Here is a 23,387-nt window from a genome sequence, read left to right on the forward strand (position 1 = left end):
GTTTTGGGTTTTGGCTTCTGGTTTTGTTTTTGTGATGTATTCCTGTGTATTTTCCTTTTCTGTATTTTCCGTTTCTCTGTTAGTGTATGTTTTTAATGTCCCTTTTCAGTTACTTCCTGTCTTTGCCTTTCGTTGCGTATCACTTCTGGTTTTACTTCTGTTCTTTGTCCCTTTCTTCCCTCCCTTTTGATTGCCCCTGTGTCCACCTGCCTCTGGTTTGTACTTTTAGTTTTTTGGAGCCTTTTTGTGTTTCTTTATTTCTTGCTTCTGTTTATGCCATGTGTTGTCTTTTTTTGTATCAGACTTTTGATTAAAGTTTGATTGTTGTTCCTTTAATGTCTGTTGTTGGTGTCTGCATTTGGGTCCTTAACTATATATATTATATATACATTATACAAGGCAATCATAACCACAGCATGATGTTCATTTTTTAAATCACATTCTAGATTAACAGACGATAAACCAGGATCTGCTTTAGGGATTTAGACAGGGATACCTTGTCACTGACAAGTCACTACCAAAGGGACGTTCCTTGGCCATCCTCAGGATACAGTGTCTATGTGCATATTTTTAAAAAAAGTTTATGACCTAAGGCCACGGTTGTTGCTGGCATGGAGGCATAAAAAGAAGAAGTTAATGATATCATTTGTCAGCATGCTGGCCAACCTTTAATGAGTCTAGGGCAATTCTACTTTTTACAGCCTTCAATTTATTTACATTACTGACCCTATCACAGCTCCAGTTTTACTGGATGACAGCAATAACCACAACAAACATGGACATCAACATAATTAGGAGTACCATTTTCCTCTAGTCTTACCATGGCAGTTGCCATGAAAAAAACAAAAAAAACAAAACTAGAATTATCTTCGAATAAAGTCCCATCACTGAAAAAGTTTTTTTCTAGGTTTCTTGAAGGTATTGTTTGTACCTATAAACCATGGGAGCTCCTATAAATTGTCTCAATCTTGTAAATACAGGTATACTTGTGAAAGTAAGTTAAGTGTTGCTAGACCTGAGTGTAACTGTCATTTTCTCATTGCAACTCCACTAAAGGTAAAAGTGGCTGTAAAATGCTCTCCGCTCAATATATTGCACATATACCATTTTCAGATACCATTTCCCAGATATTTTTCTGTGTACATGTTTGTGCATAACGGGCAACATCTTTAAGTCTCCGCTTTACACCATTGCCTTTAGTGTGTGTGTGTGTGTGTGTTTGGACTTGTGTGTGAATGTGTGTGCGATCCACTCACCGATGTTGCAGTGCTCCCCTGTCCATCCCTGGTCACACTCACACTTCCCCTCCTTACACACTCCGTTCTTGCTGCACAGTGGGTGGCAGGCTTTCTGGTCACACACAGTCCCTGTCCAGCCCTCCTCACAGCGACACACACCACCGTAACACACGCCATGACTCCCACAGTCAACTTCACACACCTCTGTTGGAGAAGCAGGGGGAAAAAAATTAATGGACGCAAAAAAAACAAGCAACTTCTTTTGGGTATTTACTTATTTGTAGAACAACAGTACTGTAGTTTACCAAATGTGCAATGTGTCTGTGATTTATCACACTGCCAGAATTTGTCTGCATCAAAACAACTGCCTGTAGATGTTAATTATTGGTCGCTGCTGGTGAACAGGCGCGTAGGTTTCAGTTATGTGAAAGGAACTAGCAAAATAAGAATTTCACTACTCAGGATAACCACTGTGTTTCTGTTGTGTGTATGATAATAAAGTTATTGAATCTTCAATCTGCGTTAGGCTACGCTGATATTGTAAAATATTTCCCTCTCTCAGTTGTGTTGAATTGGAAGCAAAGGAAGTTGCAGGACAAACAGCTCACTGCTCTTGTGATTAGGTGCTGGCTGAAGAGCTCTGAGTGGGAAATGCACATACTGGTCCCTTTATCACTCTCATTTATTGAATTTATGTATCAACAGCAGTGACTGTGTATTATATTAAGCTCATGCATGATTCAGCATGCACTTAGCTGAAAAGCTGATTCGAAAGCATTACAGGAGAGCAGTCCTGGTTTACAGAACACTGATTGTCTTCTAAACCATAAAGACTTGTTCAGACAAGTTGATGAAAATATAAACAATTAATATTTTCTTGCAAGCCGGTCCCTACTTCACCCGCCTCTGCGTCCTCGACTGAACCCTGGCTACAATGCTTTTTGTCTGTACACCTAGCAAAACACAAACTGGTTGAGGAAAGCTTGACGGACAATAATTACAAGTGTGTGTGTGTGCGTGTGTCTGACTGCGACTAAATCAGTCATTTACCTCTCACAGTGTCTGCTTGCATGTGTGTGTGTGTGTGTGTGTGTGTGTGAGTGAGCTGCGTGTGTGAAAAAAGAGATTAAATTCCACATTTGCTAAATCCTGCACATAAGGTAGTGAAGGTGAAGTGCCTCAGGGTGTATGTCTAAATCTGTGTTGAGGTGTGTGTGTGTTCGAATGTTTTGACAGACTATGTGAAAAGGTCAACAGCAAGCCAGAAGAGAATGCATGTGTATTTGCTCGTGTACATATGTTATTTCATCTGTGTATGTGTGTGTTTTACAAAGAGACCATACCTAATTGCATGTGTGTTTGACGGTTTTGACAAGACAACACTCAGTACAAAAGCCCGAGGCAACACAAATAGATGTGAGAACACATACACACTCCTTTCATCTTTGCTTTGTTTCTATGTCAAGCCATCTGTTAGCGATCTGCATTCCTCCTCCAGTTTTTTTTTCTTACTTCCTTTTCTGCATCAGCGCTGTCACTTAAGGTCTCTTCCTCTCTATCTATCTCCTATTTCTCTACAGCACCAAAAAGTGAGATGGTCCTCATCGAAAAAAAAAACAAAACAAAAAGACAACACTGGTGCTGTTGCCAAAAACAACTTCCCATTTTACTGACAAGCGACCTCCTGTGGCTGTGTAAATTATGCCTCATGTGTGTCACGATGTTAGAACCCTGCAAAACCATTTAGGGAGGAGGTTGTGGTGGATGCATGGGTCAACAAAGCATGCGACTGTGACAACAGAGCCCACTGTTTGCTTCCAAAATTCCACTGACACTCAATTTTGGGTTGAACCACAACCACAGTCTTACTTTGACCTTAAATAAGTGCCTAACCAAATCTTAACCAAAGCAGAGCAGTGATAGAGCAGAAAACAAACATATGAATTATCTGACAGTCACACATTTCAGAAGATCCTGAGAAATGATGTTGTGTCAGTAGGAGAATCAGCGGAGATATAAACAAACAGATTATTATGGAATTCCTAGGATATGCTCTCTGGTACGTTTCTACCATAGACTGTTTATTAAAGATGGATGTAGCCTCTGGGGCTGAAAAGTGAAGCTAACGCAGAAGTGCCCTACATTGGCATTCTTTGTAACGGCCAGAAGTGGCAAATCTTCTGGTTACAAACAGAAATGTATTTGCATAAACGTCTAAAAGGAAATAACCTTGTTGTCCCAAAGCAAAAGCATTCCAGCTCAAAGCTTTCCTCGCCTTGCAAAGAAATGGTGACAAACATTCTAATTTTTGTAAAGAGTGATATAAGGCTTTATAGTAACAGTTTTGTCTCAAAATGGGAGGCACACCCTTTGTCTCTGGGTGAGGCTGAGAACTTTTTTAAGTAACTTCACAAGATATGAATATCAGCACTCTTCCTCCTGTTCCCTGTCTGCATGTTACTGTTTTCTTTGCAACAGAAAACAATTAAAACCTCCAACTAACAACCTACAACACTGAACTGAAGATTTTGCAGAGAAAAAAATACTGTGCCTTCTCCTATTTTCATGTTTTTTTTTTTTTTTTTTAAATGTTTCACACAAAGCCAATTTCTTATTACCAACTGGTTGTATATGGATGTTATTCACAGGAGCCAAAATGTATGATGTTAAAAGACGCTCTTAAAGAACAGAAAAAAACATTTTGAACTTTTAGAGTGATTAAGCTGAAATAGTGGAGTTGTTTTCTCATCTCCTGAACATGAAATTTGAAACATATCTGTGCTATTTTTTCATGTTTTCCATGCCGCTGCACTCTGACTCCTTACACTGGCAAGAGACAGCTCATCTGTTTGCAGCTCCTACAAACCACAGCTGCAGGGTGTCGAACACACTCCAAGTCATCTTGAGACCATAATACTTCTGTTTGAGCTTTTCTTCATTGGCCGCCGGTTAGTTTAGGAATTGATTTGGAGAGGTTACTGATATCACTAAAGTCTTAATGTGGTTTAGCTTCTAGCTGTGTCACTGACCTCGTACATCCTTACAAGTATGCGATCCTTTAGCACCATTCTGAATGTTTCAAACTCTTGGATAACTTGGATAATATTTTTGCCATCACAGCGGTCACTTTGCACAAGAGAACACTACACTGTGAAACTAAGCCGAGCTAAAGCATCTTTAATCATCTTTTAAATCACTCCTCAGAATTATGTTTACAGTTACAAGTTTTGCATAATAGATTGTTCATTCACTTTATGTCTTACTAGTTGTTTTACAAGCTTTGTATCCCATCTATTATCCTTGTTCCTGTAGGGTTGCATCACTAATGCTGTTATCTTAATTATCTTCTTCTCTTTAATTTGCTTTTTGTTTTTTATTTTATGCTGATCCTGCTCTTCTTTATCCCCTCTTAATGATTCTGTGAAAGACTTAATTATATAAAACATTATGAGATGGTGCTTTTACAATTAAGGCCTACTCTTTACAAAGGCTCTGTAAAAAATCTGACAGGAATCAAACAGAAGGACAGACAAATATTCCAAACACACCTAAAGAGCAGTCAGGCCCAGTCCAGTTCTGGTCACAGGCACACGTGCTGGTCTCGGCATTGTAGGTACCATGGCCCGAACACTGGTCTGGACACATAGCCTTGGCGATCTCACAGCTGGCTCCACCCCAGCCTGGCTGACAGTGACACTCTCCATGAATACACACTCCATGGGCCGAACAGCTCGGGTCTATGCAGTCCACTGCAAACAGATGAAGAGGAGAATCAATGTTATACTAAACAGTACATGTGGTAAACACAGGCACACAAATGTGCACAGCTGCATTGACTTCTTTTTTGGCCACTTTGGCAGTGAAATAAACGCTATACTGGGGCTGTAGTCAGAGCAACTCTGTTCAAGCATCTCCGAAACTGAGTCAAGTCCAAGCAGGGTCACATCCGAGTCATGAAAAATAAAAAGAAGAACAAACAAACAACAAAAAGCTCAGTCAAGTTTGAATAAAACAGCCGTATCATCCCGTTATGATTAATATTATAATGAGGACAATGTTCATGTTCTGGAATTCACCACAGACAGCTTTAATTTGAGACTGTCTTTAATTTGATATTTAACAATATCTCCAATGCAAACAGATTATAAATCAAATAAATGATTAGCATTACTCCACCTTGCCTAAGCAAAACTGAGTTCAGTTGTACTTTATTGAAGTATTTAGCAATGTTTTCACGTTGTTTTTTGATCAATCCTCATTCACAAATCCATCAAAGTCCTCATCTTCTGTATCGAAATGAACAGCTGGCTAGTTCTCCATGGAACACGCCAGGTTCCCGCTCGTCATTGTCAGAGTCAGTCTCGTTGCCGTGCGGCTCCTCATAAATGATGCCGGCTTTTGCGAAAGCTCGAACAACAGTGCAAGCAGACACGTTAGCCCAAGCATCCGCAATCCATTCACAAATTGTGGCGTAACTCGCCCGGCGCTGCCTCCCAGTCTTAGTAAAACTGTGTTCGCCATCTGTCATCCATCGCTCCCACGCCGTTCGCAACTTCACTTTGAACGCCCTGTTTACACCGATGTCCAGCGGTTGGAGTTCCTTCGTCAAGCCTCCCGGAATGATAGCAAGCTCCGAGTTCATTTGCTGCACTTGGTTTTTCACAGCGGCTGTGAGATGGACGCGCATGGAGTCACAGATCAACAGGGACGGTGACGCCAAACCCATGTTGTTTTGCATAATGCAAATACCGGCACTATATACCAACTGGGGGCGTGTCTTTAGCGTCTTCTTTCACGCCCACACTTCCCCCTTTAACGTTCTCATGCTGTCCTCTGCCACGTCCTCCTTTTCTCTATATAAGCAGCGTGTCAGCAGGAAATGCTGTCAGTCAGTCAAGCGGAGCTCATCAAAGTCACAAAATAACATTTACAGATGTTGGAACTCGGTGCACACATAAGGCGCACCGTATTATAAGGCGCTCCGTCCATTTTGGAGAAAATGTAAGACTTTTAAGTGCGCCTTATGGTCGCGAAAATACGGTATATATCTGATCTGGCTTGGAATTCCCGGGGATCCAGAGCTATTGCTGGGGAAATAGATGTCTGCAATACTCTGCTTAGCATGCTGCCACCGTGAGCCAACTCTGGATAAGTTTAAGAAAACTGGTAGCTCAATGCAAAAAAGAAAAGAAAAACCTGAATCTCTTTAATCTATTTTAGTGTGGTTTTCACTGTCTCTGAGTATGAAAGTGTGACTAGCTGTTTCCAGCAAAGCTGATGATACCTGCTTGGTTTAGAACAGCATAACCAGTCAGTCTTGTGAATGTGGACCATCAGACCACAGCTAAAACCCCCACTTTTCACAACAAAGTACAAAATATTTTTTTAACTTTTATCCTATGCCACTCGGTAATGTGGTCACACATGTATGTAGACAAATGAACTTTATATTATATTTGGTTATGATATTTTTCTTGGAAATTCTAGGCAGCATCTCTGACATAAATTTGCAGATTCAGCAGCTGTAAATGGGATTAAGACACACCACACACACACACACACACACACACACACACACACACACACATACGTGTTTTTCTACCCCGTGGGGACGAAATTTTTGCCGTTTTCTGGAACCTGCTCGATGGGGACCTCACTTCAAACATGAATTACAGGCGTTTTGTAAGTCATAAAAAATTGATTTTGAGTCAGATTTTTTGGAGGGACCTTGGTCTCTCTGAAATCACCTTAATTATTAAAATTTCAAAAATTTGTTTTTGTCAGGTCTTTCACCCTTGTGGGGACGTTCCCATTATGTCATACCATAAACCACCAGTAGGTGTCACTTCTGTGAAGACTTTTTATTTCTATATATTTAAACCCTGTATAAGGTAAGCAGTGGAGTTTAATATTTAGAATTAATAGTTTTATTGAAAACACAGATAGCTGTCTTCTTTGCATATTTCTGTTCGTTATTTTTATGTTGAATTTGTGTATACTTACTGTTAAGTCTTTGCTGTAATTACATATTGATTAATGATCTGTGCACATCAGACTACACTAAATAAAATGTTTGTATTAAAGAGTTTTCCTTTAACAAATAATTCTGGGCAACAAGTGCACAATATTTTCTGGATATTTCTGAAATTATGTAGAATTCACAGGATCACAATTGTGTGAAATGGATAAATGAACATTGTTCAGATATTAGTTTCAGTAACCGCAACCTGTTTAATGCACATGTTTACTGTAAAGCACAAACAAGGGGCATGCAACAGTGTGGCATAAAAAAACTGTTCCCACAGTACAAGCTGTAATGCTCTCAAACAAGCGATTCAGCCTGTTTCAGCCTGAAACAGAATCAGTGCTTCCAAACTTTACAGACTCCAACATAACTATGCTGTATAATAACCGTAACTAGCAGAATGAAGAATCTTCCAACTGGCAGCAACATCATAAATGTCCAACTTTACCTTAGTTGTGCAGAGTCTCTCTTTAATGCATGAATGCGGTTTTTCACATAAAATTTCACTCCCTGCCACATTTCTCCATGAGGTTCTCTCCACAGCCTGGATTTCTTCCTCAGTCCACTTCCTCCTTTTAGCTTTAGATTTTCCTAAGTAAAATGGGACAGTAAATTAATAGTCCTTTAAAAGTTAAAAATACACAGATGTGCTACGACATTAATACCAGCTCAATGCTGTCTCAAGCCATCAGACCTGTAACAGTGCTATGGCTTTTTAAACACCAGAGGAAGCTAGCCCCTTCACAACCCACTGCAGAAAACTTTAAACAGCTTACCTTCTGCTTGTTGTTGTGTGACCTCCCAGTGGCATCTTTTTATCCAACCTTCCTATTAAAATAAAAGAACAAAATTGAGAAAAACATTGGGTTTAACCCAACTGGCCACAAAATTAAAACAGGCTAACTGGTTTGAATGGCACACTGCCTCCTGAGACACATCTCTCATGTCTTATGGCTACATTGCATCATCTAGACTAGTGTTTCTCAGTCCTGGTCCTTCAGAGCCACTGTCCAGCATGTTTTAGATGTTTCCCAGTTCAAATTAATGAATATTTATCAGACTTTTGAACAACTTCTGAACAAGCAGATCATTTGAATTAGGTGTGTTGGATGAGGGAAACATCTTAGACATGCAGGACAGTGGGTTCCCAGGACCAGGAATAAGCAGCACTGAGATTTGGTGTTTCACCTACTTCTCAAAAGTCAAGGCAAACTCAATGACAAGCAAAGCATCATGTATCATTGAAAACCTCAAACTGCTCACTCTCCTCCCTGCAGGTAGCAGGCTGTCTAGCCTCAAAGCTAGAACAACGAGGCTACAGTGCAGCTTATGAACTTTCTGATTTAAATCTGTCCTCTGAACTATTCTTAAACCTTAACTATGATATCTTGCAAAATACTACTAGTTTTGGTACGCTGCTGTTCCTGAGTAACAGATTTCATTTTTTGATATCTTAACATGTTGAAGGACAATAAACCCCGGACCCCTTGAAATAATATTACCTTGGGCTGGATATGGATCTGTTTTGTCCAGCGTCGTCTGCAGTGGATTTCTTTTTAACCCTGGATTTGTCTGCAAACACAACAGCTTTAATAAATAAGCATTTTAGTATAGAGAAAGCAGGGATTTGCATGCATGGCCTCAGCTAAGTAACATATTTAAAACTTCTAAGGCCCTAAGAAACCCAAATACATCAAAAATGTGATCAGATTATTTAGAAATTTTCAGAAGACCAATGTATGTGTGGAAGTTAGAAGGAACATAAAAGTGTTATAAGGAAATATAATCATTTAATGTACAACGCCTGTGTCCTGCCATGTTTCCTTGGTAGAATATACACACAGTTAAAGGCATTTTGACATCTAAACAAAAGTCAAATTTTTGACTCCCAGTCTCTGAAATATTAACTGAATTAAAGAAATGCATGTTTTCTGCAAGCTCATTTTATGCTGACAGAAGCTAGTTGCCTCTCAAGACGCATTGTACAAGGCTCCATCAAGAGGCACAATAATGTCAAAATTCATTGGCTCTATGAAACTGTAAAGGAAAAAAGCATGAGGATATAGCTGTAGCCAAACATGTTGCCCTGACAGGAGACTACTGGACTTGTGTAAGTAACAGTAACTTATTTTGTGTTAGTGCACATGTGATTACTGTGCAGCAATTAATTGTTTGACAGCATGATCATATACTAATTAGATAAAATTCATAAAAAATTGTTTGAAAATAATGTGCAATGGAGCAGATGATTTAATCAAAATCACATCTGGTTATGGAACGCCAGGGCATCCCATTCACAAAGCTGTTCCAGCTCTGTTACTGCCTCCACTGGGTCAAAGGTGGAACAAAATGAATCCACAACTCAGTCTCTGAGGCATTTATACAGAACACTGAGCCAGAATTAAGGAGGAATACTCCCAAAATCAAAAGGCAGTGTAAAAAAATGCCACAATTACTCACTCAACAGTCACCTCCATACCTGATGACACCTGAAGATGTAGGACCACGGTTTTAGATGAAAATGCCAGAAATTCAACTACTGCAATTACTGTAATGTTATTTTCAGACAATCGGTAAGTGGCTGTTCATTTGCCTTGTCCTCTGTTCATTACTTATATTATACCATGACCTACAGCATATTAAGTTTTATAGATGTACTTACAATGATGCTGTCTGCTCTTTTGAGCTCAGGGACACTGGTATCCTTGGTGTGGTCAACAATCACTGTACCCTCGCTGTCATTGGAGCACTCTTTTTGAAGTTTCTATGAAATAAATATGAGACGGTCAACAAAATGCACGTTTTTTACATCCACTGGTTGTGAAATCAATTAAATAGCATGCATAACATAATGTAACAGTAAAAATGATCAGGATACCCATTGAAAAATTTTAATTGAGGGTTCCTGTGGTTCCCTGTGTAGAGCATGTAGTGTGAAATATACTAGATTAAGGGCCAGTACCCCAACACTGCACATCACAGGTATCACAACCTGCTCTCATTCAGTTCAGATTACTGCAGTGTGCTGGGCATTTCTGAAAGATGCCTCAAAGATGACTTTGAATTACAAAGCTAATTTGCTGCAACTGAAGTCATAATTACTTATTATAATAAAGTTTACTCATCACGTGCTTCTGTAACAGTTATAAGAACGTGTAACTCTACTAACCGTTGCATTTAGGCGATGATGTAAAAGCAAAGTCTTCTCCCTCTCCTCGGTTAACCTCATTGCTTGCGCCTTCTCATAGCGATCTTCACAAACAACATGATGTTCTCTCAGTTTTTGAATGCGATGCATCCAACGACTTTGAACCTACAACACACAAAATATAAGTTTAAGAATGCTGTGTAGCCAAATCCCTGTTTTGTTTTTTATTTCAAGATCATATTTTTGTGGCATTTGTGGGACATTTGACTTTACAGTATGAAAGACTGGGGAACAAAAGATTTCTACCAAACGTGAATATTTCTTTATATATATATATATATATATATATATATATTATATATATATATATATATATATATATATATATATATATATATATAATAACCATAGTGCTGTGTACCAGGTCTTCTTTTCGCCAAGTGAGGAAATAGAATATTTGCAGTCTGCATAACCAAGTTGAAATTCATACATGCATACAGTGTATGTCGTGCAAGAGAGACAATAAAAACAGACACAATGGTCACTTATCGTTTTGACATTTGAGGTGGTTTGATTGATCCATGACTCCAACTCATTAACTCAGTAACATCAAAGAAAACACACCACCTTCCAGTAGCTGTCAATAGGTGTATGATAGTGGCATTGTGAATTTTCTCCAGTCTATTATTTACTGTAGTAAAGGTGAAAATGCAGCACAGAATTATTTCTTTGTTTGCACACTGTGTAGACAACAATAATGTGTGCATGTGCCACCATGATCAAATTTTTATATTCATGCATCATGAGATCATTATGTTGACACTGAACATCAAACTATTCATACAGTGTTTGATGGTCAGTTATACAGCTGACAAATAATATTGCAAACTTTTCACATTGGTTACACACCCTGTCTGCAATGCATGTGCACATGTGTTCATCACAGGTGTGCTTCAGTGCCAATAAAACCAACACTCCCCCTTTAAGATAAAATATGTGTTATATTTAAATCTATTATGTGTAGTGAAGAGTGAAGGTGGGCTCACAACTCATTGGAATGCTTCTGAATTAGTAACTGAATTTAAGAACCAAAGATTCTTACTTCTGTCTTCTGTTCCTTCTGAAAGGCCATACTGGGCATTACGTCAGACACTGCAACAGAATTTAAGAAAATAAAAATATTTTTTAGCATTTAATACTCTAAGAAACAAGTACAAACCTCAATACCACAAAATCATCATTATAGGATGGGTTACAGCTAGTGGTACTGTTAGTGTGAGAGGATAGAGGATATTCATTCATACCTGTGCACTCCAAGGTGGCATCAGGTGGTGAAAAACCTGGACCGTCCTCCTGCCAACAAAAGTTCCACTTTAAGGTCCAGTTACTGATGTCATTAACACTGTGAAATGAATCTGCGCTATTTTTTAAAATTGAAATGCCTGAGCAATTTGTGGTGTTTACTGCATTCAGTTGTATTCATGAAGTCTAGACACGATAGTCTGAGTACTCACATGAGAGGACTTCAGGGATTGTGTATTCATAAAAAGTCAAACAGTAAAACTAAAATATTTTCAAATCAAATGTTTTATTGACTGACAGTGTAGATCACATGCAGCTGTCATGTGGTATGCTAATTACAGTATTAGCTCACAAACTAAATGTCATTTTTTACATTACAGCTGCACAATGTTTAAGTCTAAAATAATGAATATAGTTCCAAATCCTAACAGAGATTATCTCTGGGCAAAGCTTATACTGAGCAGATCCAGACCACACAAACACAGACCTGTTTTTCTCTGTACTTAGACTATCCATGATAGCAGTAAAAATGATCCTTTCCAGTTATCTCCTAGTGCAGATTTTTCATGAAAACATGCTATCTTACTTGTCATTGCAGCACGTGCTAATGTCAGAAGCTAGTTAGCATTCGCTAACTAGCATGTGCTAACGTCTGAAACTAGCTAGCATTAGCTAACATCCCGGTTAAATTACTGCATTCCGCTGCAACAAAGCACTCTAATGCTGTCATATAAGCGCCTACAGTATGCAGTAAACTTCACAGTATTATGTCAGGAGTCAGTAAAATATATTTACTCACCATTTCTGTGTAGCTTCTAGCTCACTGTGGTGAGAGCTAGCTGCCCTGTGACCACCTCAGACTGCCGCGTTCAGGAGAAAAGGAGCGCTTCATTTATGACACAGCTTACACCATTGAATCAATGCATGTAGTGACACAAACAGGAAGAGACTGCTGGGTCACCCCTTTCACAAAACAAACGCATCCTCAGCCCACCAGCCTGTGCAGTTTGGCTTGTAGTCAGTGAATGGGGAAAATAAATTGAACTCTGTTCTCAATATTAGCAATTTCTTAATTTGTGCCATCTATATTAATCTTTATTCATTAATATTATCATTATATTTTGTCTGTAAGAGCTTGTGGGGGCTTCTAGGGCACTTAAAACTTAAGGTTTATGTAATTTTGTGCACACCAATATGTACATACAACATGTGTTCAGCTCCTGAAGCTTTTTTATTTTATTTAGCCTTTATTTATAGAGGTAGTCTCATTGAGACATTGAGTCTCATTCTCAAGAGAGACCCTAACTCAGAGTAGCCAGTAAATGGGGAAAATAAGTTGGTTTAGATATTATCTTTAGCTATCTGTATCATTTAGCAGGGACTGCTTTACTAGCTGACATCAGCAACATGGTCGATTAGCCGAACCCACACAGTTAGGTCCCTCTGGCTGAAAAAACACAGTGGGGTGGGGGAAGGACATGGTCGGGGTGGGGACACCAAAAGTCCGGTTCTGTGTGACAGCTCAGGTGTTACTGAGACTGGGAGCAGGAAGAGAATGAATGGCAGCTGTCAGCTGAAATGTAATTGTACAAGGTTTAAATACATGAACAAATAAAATAATGAATTAATAGAACTCATTTCTCAATGTTACCAATTTCATAATTTGTGCCATTTATATTAATCTTTATTAATTAATATTATTACAATTTATCTATAAGAGCTTGTGGGCTTCTAGGGCTCTTAAAACTTAAGGTTTATGCAATTTTGTGCACACCAACATGTACAACATGTAACAGGTAGCAGGTGTTCAACTCCTGAAGCTTTTAACTCTGGGTAGCCATTGATGATCTCCCCTCACTAGTCTCCTTCTTGCATGGTCACTCAGTTTGTGAGAACAGCCTACTCTAGGCAAATTAAAGGATGTACTATATTCCCTCCATTTCTTAATGATGGATTCAGAGGGGGCATATCATGGAAATGTTCTCTTTTTCAGTTGCTCTGTACACATAATATAGGTCTCTAGCGTGTCTGACCTGTTCAAATGTAAGACAATCCTAGTGAGTTTTTTGTGGGGGGGAAAGTGACTACAGTCAACGATCATGTGATTCAACCATACCATCTTAGATTTCGAGTCCCTCGGTGACATCAGAGTCTCCATGTGAGGATTTATTTTACCTATGCCTCCTATGAGTACTTTTCATCCACAGAACTTAGCAGCTATCGACTATGAAAGTTGCAGTTTTTCTCACAAGCACCAGACACACTAGCATTATGTTGAATGAGTGAAGAGATGGAAGAGGAGAGCAGTGGATCAGTATGACAGGAACAAGCTCTAAAACAGAGTATGTTGAACAGGGCTGTTTACACTGAGAGAGAGGGGTGCTGTGCAACTTGAGGGTATTTTCACCAAAGCATGTCACAGACTTTTCACCTGTGACCTAACCAAGTTTCCATTAAAAACACAACAGGATTACCTGTGCTAACACTTTAATTCAGATAAGATCATTTGCATGCTGTTAGCATGTATGCTTCTTCACATGCTGACTCATCTAGCTGGTCTGCTAACAGGGCTACCAGAACCAACACTTTAATCAATAATTATAAAAAGTGGATCCACTATTGCACATGCTTTTATAAATCACTGTAACAGCACTAGCCATATTTCAACATGTCATTCTCCCACATCTACCCTTACAGTACTTCTTAATGCTAGATCAATAGACTTCTTGGCCTTTGATCCAGCATCTCCTTCTCACACTGTTTGCAATGTTCTTGTCCATTAGCAACATTAAGGGAATGAGTGTCCTTGTAGTAGCAATTTCAGAAAATCCCTTTAGTCTGCTGCTTGGCTACTACAGATGGCTGAGATGGATTTAGTCTGGACACATGCAGATAAAAGATGAGGAGTAGAAGTAGATCCAGCCGGTCCCAATGACCGTTTATTGCATTAATTGTTGATGAATTACAGATAAGTTGAAATAAAATTTAAAAAAATCTTTAAACTAAAGAGTCTTTAAACAGACCTAGTTCCTTGATGCAGCCACATGGTCAAAAAAACTGCTTGCCTTCCTCAGCTACACCCAGATGCTGTGGCAGCTGCTTTTTAAGCCTTCTCCTTGGGCTCCAATTGCAACTTCCTGAGTCAGGTGAAGTTAAGACTGTCTGGTCTACTCGAGGTTGGGGTAAACACACTTATGGCCATGCATTCTCCCAAAGGCACACATGCACACTGACACTCTTTTCCATTCACATCCACATACTTAATACAAAGAAAGAATGCAAGAAAAGTCAACAGAAATCTCTATTTGGGTCCTACAGTCCTGTTTGCTTCAGAGGACATGGCCTCTCCTGATGGAGCCTTAAAGTTTCTCTATCATTTAGCGCATAGGCCAACCCAAATGTACCTGCCTGTTTTTCATAACTCCTCCCAGCCTTGGTGGTTCAGCGATGAAAGCATTTTCAGTCAATAGGCCACTATTTCCATCAATCTTTCCCTTTTGCTAAACTCTTAGGATGGCTGTTAGCCCTGGCATCCAGAATCCTAAGGCCTCCGTGCAAAATTCACCTGAGCTTTTGTGCCTAGAATTTTCCTCAATAGAAAGCATTTTCCCAACAAGTTGGAGGCTCTCCTAAATGGCAGGAATACATATACTGCATGATTTCCAGTCCTATAAGTTCATTGCAAGCCAAACATTTACTTGGCTATGAAGTCAAGTTTGCTGTGTGTACACTGCATTGATGATAACGGCTACTGAATTGGAGGGGGGGGGGGGAGGGGGGACATACGCAGTGGCGTCAATATAGAGAAAACAAAACATTATCATCAGTCAGCAATCCATTACATGACCCAGTCATAAAACTGCCAGCTAGGCAACTGCTGCAATGCACCAGGGGGCCCAAACCGCTGTTGGGGGGCCCACCTAGCCCATCAGGACGCTGCATGGCAACAAGAGTGCATCTGTTCAAACCTGGTATTAAATGTGTACACTGTACTCTGAGTGACCAGACGTGATCAGCTCTCACTTAACTGTGCTGTATGCAAATAAAACCAGAGAGACAGCTTGTTTGTTTCTTTCTTCTAGAGTGTTCTTCTTTGATTTTGTTACATATATTCATCATTATACAGCAGCAGAATGCAGATGGCACTCCGAAGAGAGAGAGTGGCACAAATTTATGCACGAGCCATAAGTCAGTTAAACAATTCCAGGTTTTAACTCATTCTTCAATGAGAATTGGTCAGGGTGTGCCAGGCTAGGTGTCTGGGGCCTTATCTATAATTGTTGTGTGCTTTCCAAACGAGGCCTGAAAGATGCATTGGCCTATTCTACTTCCCAAACCAAAGTTGGGATCTATAAAAACTGTGTTGTGTGAATGTGCACATCAGCAGAACAATTTGAATAGTTGTCCACTTCCATTCTGTATAATATGCTCTTTATTTAGCATCACAATATTTACAAGAGCCTTAAACAACCTGTTGGAGCTGTTGACAGTGGTCCTCTGGATGTTTCCAGGAGGTTTGGGTTTTTGCAGCTTGACCCCACACTCTCAAATAATCTTCATTTTAAAAGGGTTTTAAAATTTGTGGACTTCTCTTTTTACTATGGAGGACTATCACTTGTTATTAGTGATAAGCCGGATATTGGGATGAAACAGTTATCCAGTACGGATATTGTACTTTTTCCAGACATGAATGTCCGCCGACTGTAACCCCTCACTATCTGTGTTCATCAGGAGACTCTTTCTGTCTGGGATGTGATTCTTGTTACTCCGTGTTGCTGTAACAGCGCTTCTCACCACGCAGTTCAGTGCTGACAGCAATTCTCATTGGTCTGACTTAGCATCAGTATAAACCATATGTTGACTTAAGAAACTATATCCAAAGGATTAAAGCCCTTTCATGTGAAAGGTTCCTTGTTTGAAACCAGGCTCAAGTTTTTATTCTAAACTTGAAACTAATCTTCTCTTTAATTTTGTAGATTGAATCTACTTTCAGCTGGAGCTCATGATGAATTACATAACCACCTCTGTAGTAGTTGGTGATCTGATTTCTGCATGCTGAATTCTGTTTATCAGGTTTTATTTTTATGTATTAGAGGGTAATGCAGCATGCTGGAGGATAGGTGGACAGATCTGAAGCTCAATTCTGAGGCTGTTCTGTGAACAGCAAAGTAACTGTAAGTAACAAATATAACAATCCCTGATCAACAAACGTTAATATTGGGCAAAAATACCACTTTAGGTCACGGTTAGTGTGACTGGTTAAACAAATGCGAATACAGATACAGATAACACTATATTCACTCATCCCTAATTGCTATTGCTTCAGTTGAATGGAAAACCTAAAAGTAGACTCAGGCACAGCATTTAACATCTAAGGTGACTTTAATGAGGGAAAAGGTCAGTAGGATCATGGTTGGGTGAGGGATTTGGTGATGGCAGAGGCAAGCAGGCAGACAGGTGACTGTTGTCTAGCAGGGTTAATGAAGGAGGGTTGCAGAATGGCAGGCAGGGTGGCAGTGAGGTAGAACAAGCAGACACAGGAAGCCTGAGACACATGGAAAAGGCAAGTTAGGCAAATCACAAAGGTAGCATGAAGAATTATATTATTATTAATACAATATCACAACTACTACCACTCTTGGGATTCCTAAAGAATGTATACTGAATGTGGTTGTATTTACTCACTGTTGGCATTCATCAGATATGAAACTATAGCTAATAAATTACTAAGGTAAAACACCAATCTACAACAACTCTTTCTACTACTAATTCAATGTACTTCCAAATATTTGAACTCAAATATCCTAAAACAAAAACATTTGAGTTTAATTCTATTCTAATATTCAACCTTTCATAAAGGTGATTCATGCATTTAAAGAATATGTCAATACATGTGATAACACATTCAACCTGTAAATTTTATTTTTATTTTGTTTGTTATTATTATTATTATTATTATTATTATTATATATTTAGCAATTAAATCTTGTGTATCTCTGCTCAAAAAAACACAAGGTTTAAAATGTATGCCCAACCTGCAATACTACTTTTGACCTGTAGGCGGCGCACGCGAGTGGACAATCGGTGACAAGTAGTGACACACAGAACCAGAACATCTACCTGATGGGGACTGCAGTAGCGCTGTGTGACCACTAAGGTCGCATAGAGATACACACACACACATTTTTTCAGGTGGAACAGCCCCATGAGGACTTTTGAGAAAATGTCACCAGGCATGTTTAAATAAAGTTTTGAAGCCTCTGGTGGTGGTTTGCCCGTGGGGACCTCATTTTTGGTCCCCACGGGGACACGAGTCCCCACCAGTTTGTGTGTAGTCAGGCCAAAGTCCCCACGAGGTAGCAAAAACAAGAACACACACACACACACACACACACACACACACACACACACACACACAACTTAGGTTGACTTAGGTTTAGGTAAAATCAAAACTTGTCTGGTCTAGTTAACCCTTTCCACCCAGCAGTTCTGGTATCAATACCAGGCTGTCTGTTCTTACAGCGTGACCCACTGCTGCCATTTTAAGTGTGGCTCATTTAACTCAGCAAAGCTCACCAAAAAGCTAAAAGTGATGCTATCTAATCTCACTAAGATTAAATATAATTTAAAAAAACATGATAAAATGTTTAATTCCAGTCAATATCACTAATTATAGATATTTTTTATTGACCTATTTGATTTGAAACCAGGAGAGAAATGTTTCATTAGAATCAGACCTTATTGCTTTGAATTTGTGCACTCAAATTTGGGAGGTAAAGGGTATCAGTTGTTTTTAGACCCTGAAGCCAGTCTTGCAAAGGCAACTGCTGGTTTCTGTTCACCACAGTCTCCAACAAAGTAGGCCTGTGGATGCAGACAAGGGTGAAGAAAGGAGCAGCTAGCTGCAGGAGACCTGAACGGAGTGACGGAGGGCGAAGAAGCTCCAGTAATAGGAGTTATGATAGGCTGTTTTTGCATCCTGAGAGTTGGTTTTTGAAGCCACACTGCATTTTCATTATGTGCTTTCATGGCGGTTTGCATCTGACAAATTTTAGTGGAACTATCATGATCACTAACATTCTTTCAAACTGTTATTGCCATTGATGTAAATGTCATTGAAAATACATGTCGATATAATTTTGTTATTGAAAATTTTTAGAACTGCTACCAAATCAGTGTTTATTATATCCCTCATTCAATCTTAGTGTATATTTTTAGGAGAAAATTTGCATTATTTACTGTCTCTTTTCCTCCGTTCTAACACATCACAATGACATACCGTTAGATGTTTTTCTGAAACCTAGTTAAATTGGGTATTTGTTAGTTGGCATAAGTACAGGTATTTATCCTCAACTGCTGCCTTCTTTCCTGTCAGTACTAGTAGTCCTCTCAGCTGTTCACGTGCTGCATTATTCTTCAGTCCTGGATTCATGCCTCTGCAAATGACACAATCATTTAAACAGACAAGTTGTGAGAGAAATTAGCCATGACAAGTTAAGAAAAACGTGAACCACCGGTTCATATAAAATAAAAGAACAATTCTTTGTATGTCCCAAACTTCTTGTTTTTTTTCTTCTGTTTTGAAAAATCTAATAAGGGATGAGCTTTAAAAAAAAAAAAAACTACAAAAAAACCCCACCAACCAATCACTTTTCAGCTCCTCTACTTCATCCACTTTCCTAATAAGATTGTTACATTTGATGAGAACATCTTAAAATACATATCATTTCAGCATTGATGTTGTGATGTGAGTACAAACATTGCAAAAGTGATGTGAAGTAAGATAAGTTAACTCAAACACATCATGATCAGACTTTTTTTGCTGCTCGATACGTAAAGGAAGCTCACAAGGTTCCTGTATACGTGACTAATCTCCAAGAGAACTGACTTATTCTGATTTAAGCGTTCTTGGATACACAGAATTTTTTAAAAACTTTATTATTCTTTTAAGTTGTACAGTTTATTAACATGCAAGCTCTACATGTGCATAGCCAAATAAGTTAGAAACAGAGGAGATAAACTGAAAGGCTTGAGTTATTTGCATATTTTTGTATTTTGCCTCTAGGATATGCACTAAATCAGGTGAAGAAGAATCTTGTTTTGAGTCTAAATCATTATTGAATAATTGTGTTAAATATTCATAATCTAAAATAATTATCATTTTGGCCATGATGCAGCACTACTTGGTTATTTGCAATGATTTTGTTGCCACTACATGTGGCAACACAACTTTTGTGTTTGAACATTGAAATAAGCACATAAAGCTCTGTATGACAAGCCAAATCTGAATGACATCTATAGTAACAGACTCTTTTCCATGCCTTTGCTACACTATGTGAAAATTCCAAACATTTTGCACTCAGAAACAATTTTTTAAGTGTGTTGATGGAGATAAGGTGAATTACACAATCACCATTTATTCTTCTTATTATTTTGTTTGTTTTTTGTTAAGTTTTTCAAGTAGGGGTTCATGTTATCTGTTGAAAATGTTTATACTTTTTTGCATTGCAGTTTTACTCAGTATCATGCACTCCTACTCTGAACATCTTTCAAAACAAGGAAATTCTGTTCTCTACAATACAGTATGAGAGGTTATGTAAAGGAAACATCACTTGATCACTGAATCGACATCCAGTAAAATAAAACCACATGGCAGGAGTACTTCAAAGCACATCTAACCGGCAGGGTTTTGTATGCGGTATCATAAAACAGCTGATTCTGGAAGAGTGTGGCAGACATGTGGTTGGTGTAATTTGCAGGAGGAACAGTTGTTGCCCATATTGCAGGATGACAAGCAAAATAACAGTCTGTGACAGCCATTATTGGGGCGTCTGATAATATCAGAAATAAAATGATTATTAATCCCTGCAGGGGATTTGCAGTGTGAGCACTGCTCAAAATTGAAATTGTAAAATTACTCAACAATACAGAAATAGAATACAACAGAAGCACAGGGGGACATTGTCTGTAGTCAAAACGGTTGGTTAGTAGAGTAACTAACAACAGCCTACCCAGACACTTTGTAATATAATGCAGTCTATACAACAGTTAAAAATATTAATACTTAATAAATATTATCACTTTGTGAATGTTTAGCATTTTCATCTTGCAGCTAGAAGATCCCAGGTTCATGTCCCAGCCTTCCTGGGATCTTTTTGTGTGGAGTTTGCATGTTCTCTCTGCGTGGGTTTTCTCTGGGTTCTCCAGCTTCCTCCCACAGTCCAAAAACATGTTGAGGTTAATTGGTGATTCTAAATTGTCCATAGGTGTGAATGTGAGTGTGATTGTTTGTCTCTATATGTAGCCCTGTGATAGACTGGTGACCTGTCCAGAATGTCCCCTGCCTTCACCCTAAGTCAGCTGGGATGGACTCCAGCCCCCCACTACCCTAATGAAGATTAAGCAGTTCATAGATAATGGATAGATGGACTTAGTGAATGTTCCTACTTTTGAGGTGTAGTATTGGTTATTTTAGTATTTTATGATGAAAGAGCATCTTAAAAGCAAGGTGATTAATATACAAACTTCATGCAATTCTACATACAGCTAGAAACAGCATTCTTAAGGCAATATTCCATTTAAAACTGACATTAGAGGTAATATAGGATAAGATTAGATATAACTTTATTGATCCCTCACTGGGAATAGACGAAGCAAGACAAGAGCTACTTCAGCACAATGAGGCAAAAAATGAATCTAAATTAAATATATTTCTATATATATATTTAAGACTATGTACACCTTTCACATCATTTGCATATAAGTATGCACAGATATGGCGTGATGATAATGTACCCACTTGTAGGACACAGATCTGCTTTCTGTACATGTAGTACAGGTAGACCTGTCATTTTAATGTTGGCTTTCAGTCACATTAATAGGCATGCAGTACATCTTTATTTTATTTAAAGATGAGACCTGAAATGAGCAGTGAAATAATTGAATAGTGGTCAGCATTTTACAAGTTAAGATGTTTCACACTTTTTTCCCCATACACTCTCAACTATGACATGCAGAGGCTTTGCAGTAAGTTAGAAATCCTTACTCAACAAAACTACTTCAGGCCTTGTTCAGTTCAGGATTATTGACTGGAAAAACACACTGTCACACACACACACATACACACACACACACTGCCACAGCCTGCCTGTAGTTAATGTATGACCAAACGGCAGGTCCGCTGACTGGCTGCACACTGAGCCTGCTTTGATCCAACCCGTTGTAAACACTGGATGCCAGCCCCAGACTAGTGCTTGGGCCAGAGGTTATCACCACACACACACACACACACACACACACACTCAGAAGCACACTGGAGAGTGATAAAGTCTTCAGCTAGGTGGGTGGAGAGACGCCTTATCTGTCTCCAGTGGCCAAACATGCGACTGGCTGTCAGTGACCCGAGGCCAACTAAACATACCTGCAGCTGATAACAGCTGTACGGGGCTGAAGGTGGACCAGAATGTAGACAAGCTTGGAGTCGCGGGTAAACTGGAGAAAGTTGGTCACTGAGGTTACAGGGCTGGCACTCCTTTACTGCTAAACTTTACAGTCCTATACCATCAGCTGCGACCATCAGATGTGGGTTTATAAAGATTGTATCCGCATATTTACATGCACCTAATTCTTGGTTTGGCTGCTCTTTCTGTAGACACCTTTTTCCTGAAGCCTTCATGTACATGGAAAATTAAATTCAGCAATGAAAGCTGATTTCTCTATCTACCTGACTATCTATGTAAAGAGTAAACATGGTTTCCAGACAGATTTTTAAAAGTCTGCATATACACCATAAAGCATCGCTATGACAACACAGTGGCACAATAAATGAAAACATCATTACATGTAGAGAGCCTGTGGCTTTGCACTGGAAAAAATGCCCCTGTCAAAACAAGAAAAAAAAAGCTTATTTCAAGGAACTTTTACCTTGAAATAAGTGAAAAAAATCTGCCAATAGAACAAGTGAAAATGGCTTGGTAAGATTTCTTGAAATAAGATATGATATTTAGAATATTGAGCTCTTAAAATTAGCTGGGAAAACTTATTTTAAGCTATATTTTTCCAGGATTGTCAAGCTTAGGTGTCTTAAAATAAGCCAGACATGCTTAAAAAAACAGCAATTTTCCACTCAAAAATAGATTTTTGCTTTCATGTAACCACCTATTTTGAGATGTATTAAACTTATTTTGAGTTTTCTTGTAAAATAATTATTAATTAATAATAAATAATAATTAATTTCAAGATTGTTTGACTTAACAAGATATTTAAGATGCAGTGTCTTAAAACAAGTCCCTCCATTTAGCTGAAATGTCACTTGTTAAGTGAATTTATCATAAATAGGGTGGGATGAGACATTTTGACTAAAAATAAGACAAATAGACTTGGTAAGATTTGAGTTTTTGCAGTGTGTTGTGTTGTCAGTCTGAGTCATCAGGAAGTTGTAGTTTTTTGTTTCTAATATACTTGAAGCAATTAAGTCAGTATATCAGATATATGTAGAAATGTGCTTGCTTTAACATGTGCACTGTGAGCACAGACGACATGACCACCTGCCTAATATGCTGTTGGTGCTACACATGTTAGCAGGCATTTCCAAACTGCTGAGGCATGGACTGTACAGGTTGCCTGTGGTATCAGACATAAAGAAGTTAGCCGCCAATCTTCTAAGTCTTGAAAG

The 23,387-nt window shown here is 38.8% G+C and overlaps 1 protein-coding gene across 13 annotated transcripts in view; it reads right to left on the minus strand.

Moving 5' to 3' along the window:
- LOC111562847 (teneurin-3) overlaps positions 1–23,387 on the minus strand; it is a 391,758-nt gene that overhangs the window by 94,499 nt on the left and 273,872 nt on the right. For all 13 annotated transcript variants that reach the window (XM_055010067.1, XM_055010068.1, XM_055010071.1 and 10 more), the window contains 2 exons: positions 4,787–4,987; positions 1,257–1,442 (listed from right to left, as the gene is read on the minus strand). In XM_055010067.1, coding sequence (XP_054866042.1) covers positions 1,257–1,442; positions 4,787–4,987 — 387 coding nt within the window. The remainder of the gene's footprint in view (positions 1–1,256; positions 1,443–4,786; positions 4,988–23,387) is intronic.

Source organism: Amphiprion ocellaris, chromosome 4 (genome assembly GCF_022539595.1).
Source record: "Amphiprion ocellaris isolate individual 3 ecotype Okinawa chromosome 4, ASM2253959v1, whole genome shotgun sequence".
Lineage (NCBI taxonomy): Eukaryota > Metazoa > Chordata > Actinopteri > Pomacentridae > Amphiprion > Amphiprion ocellaris.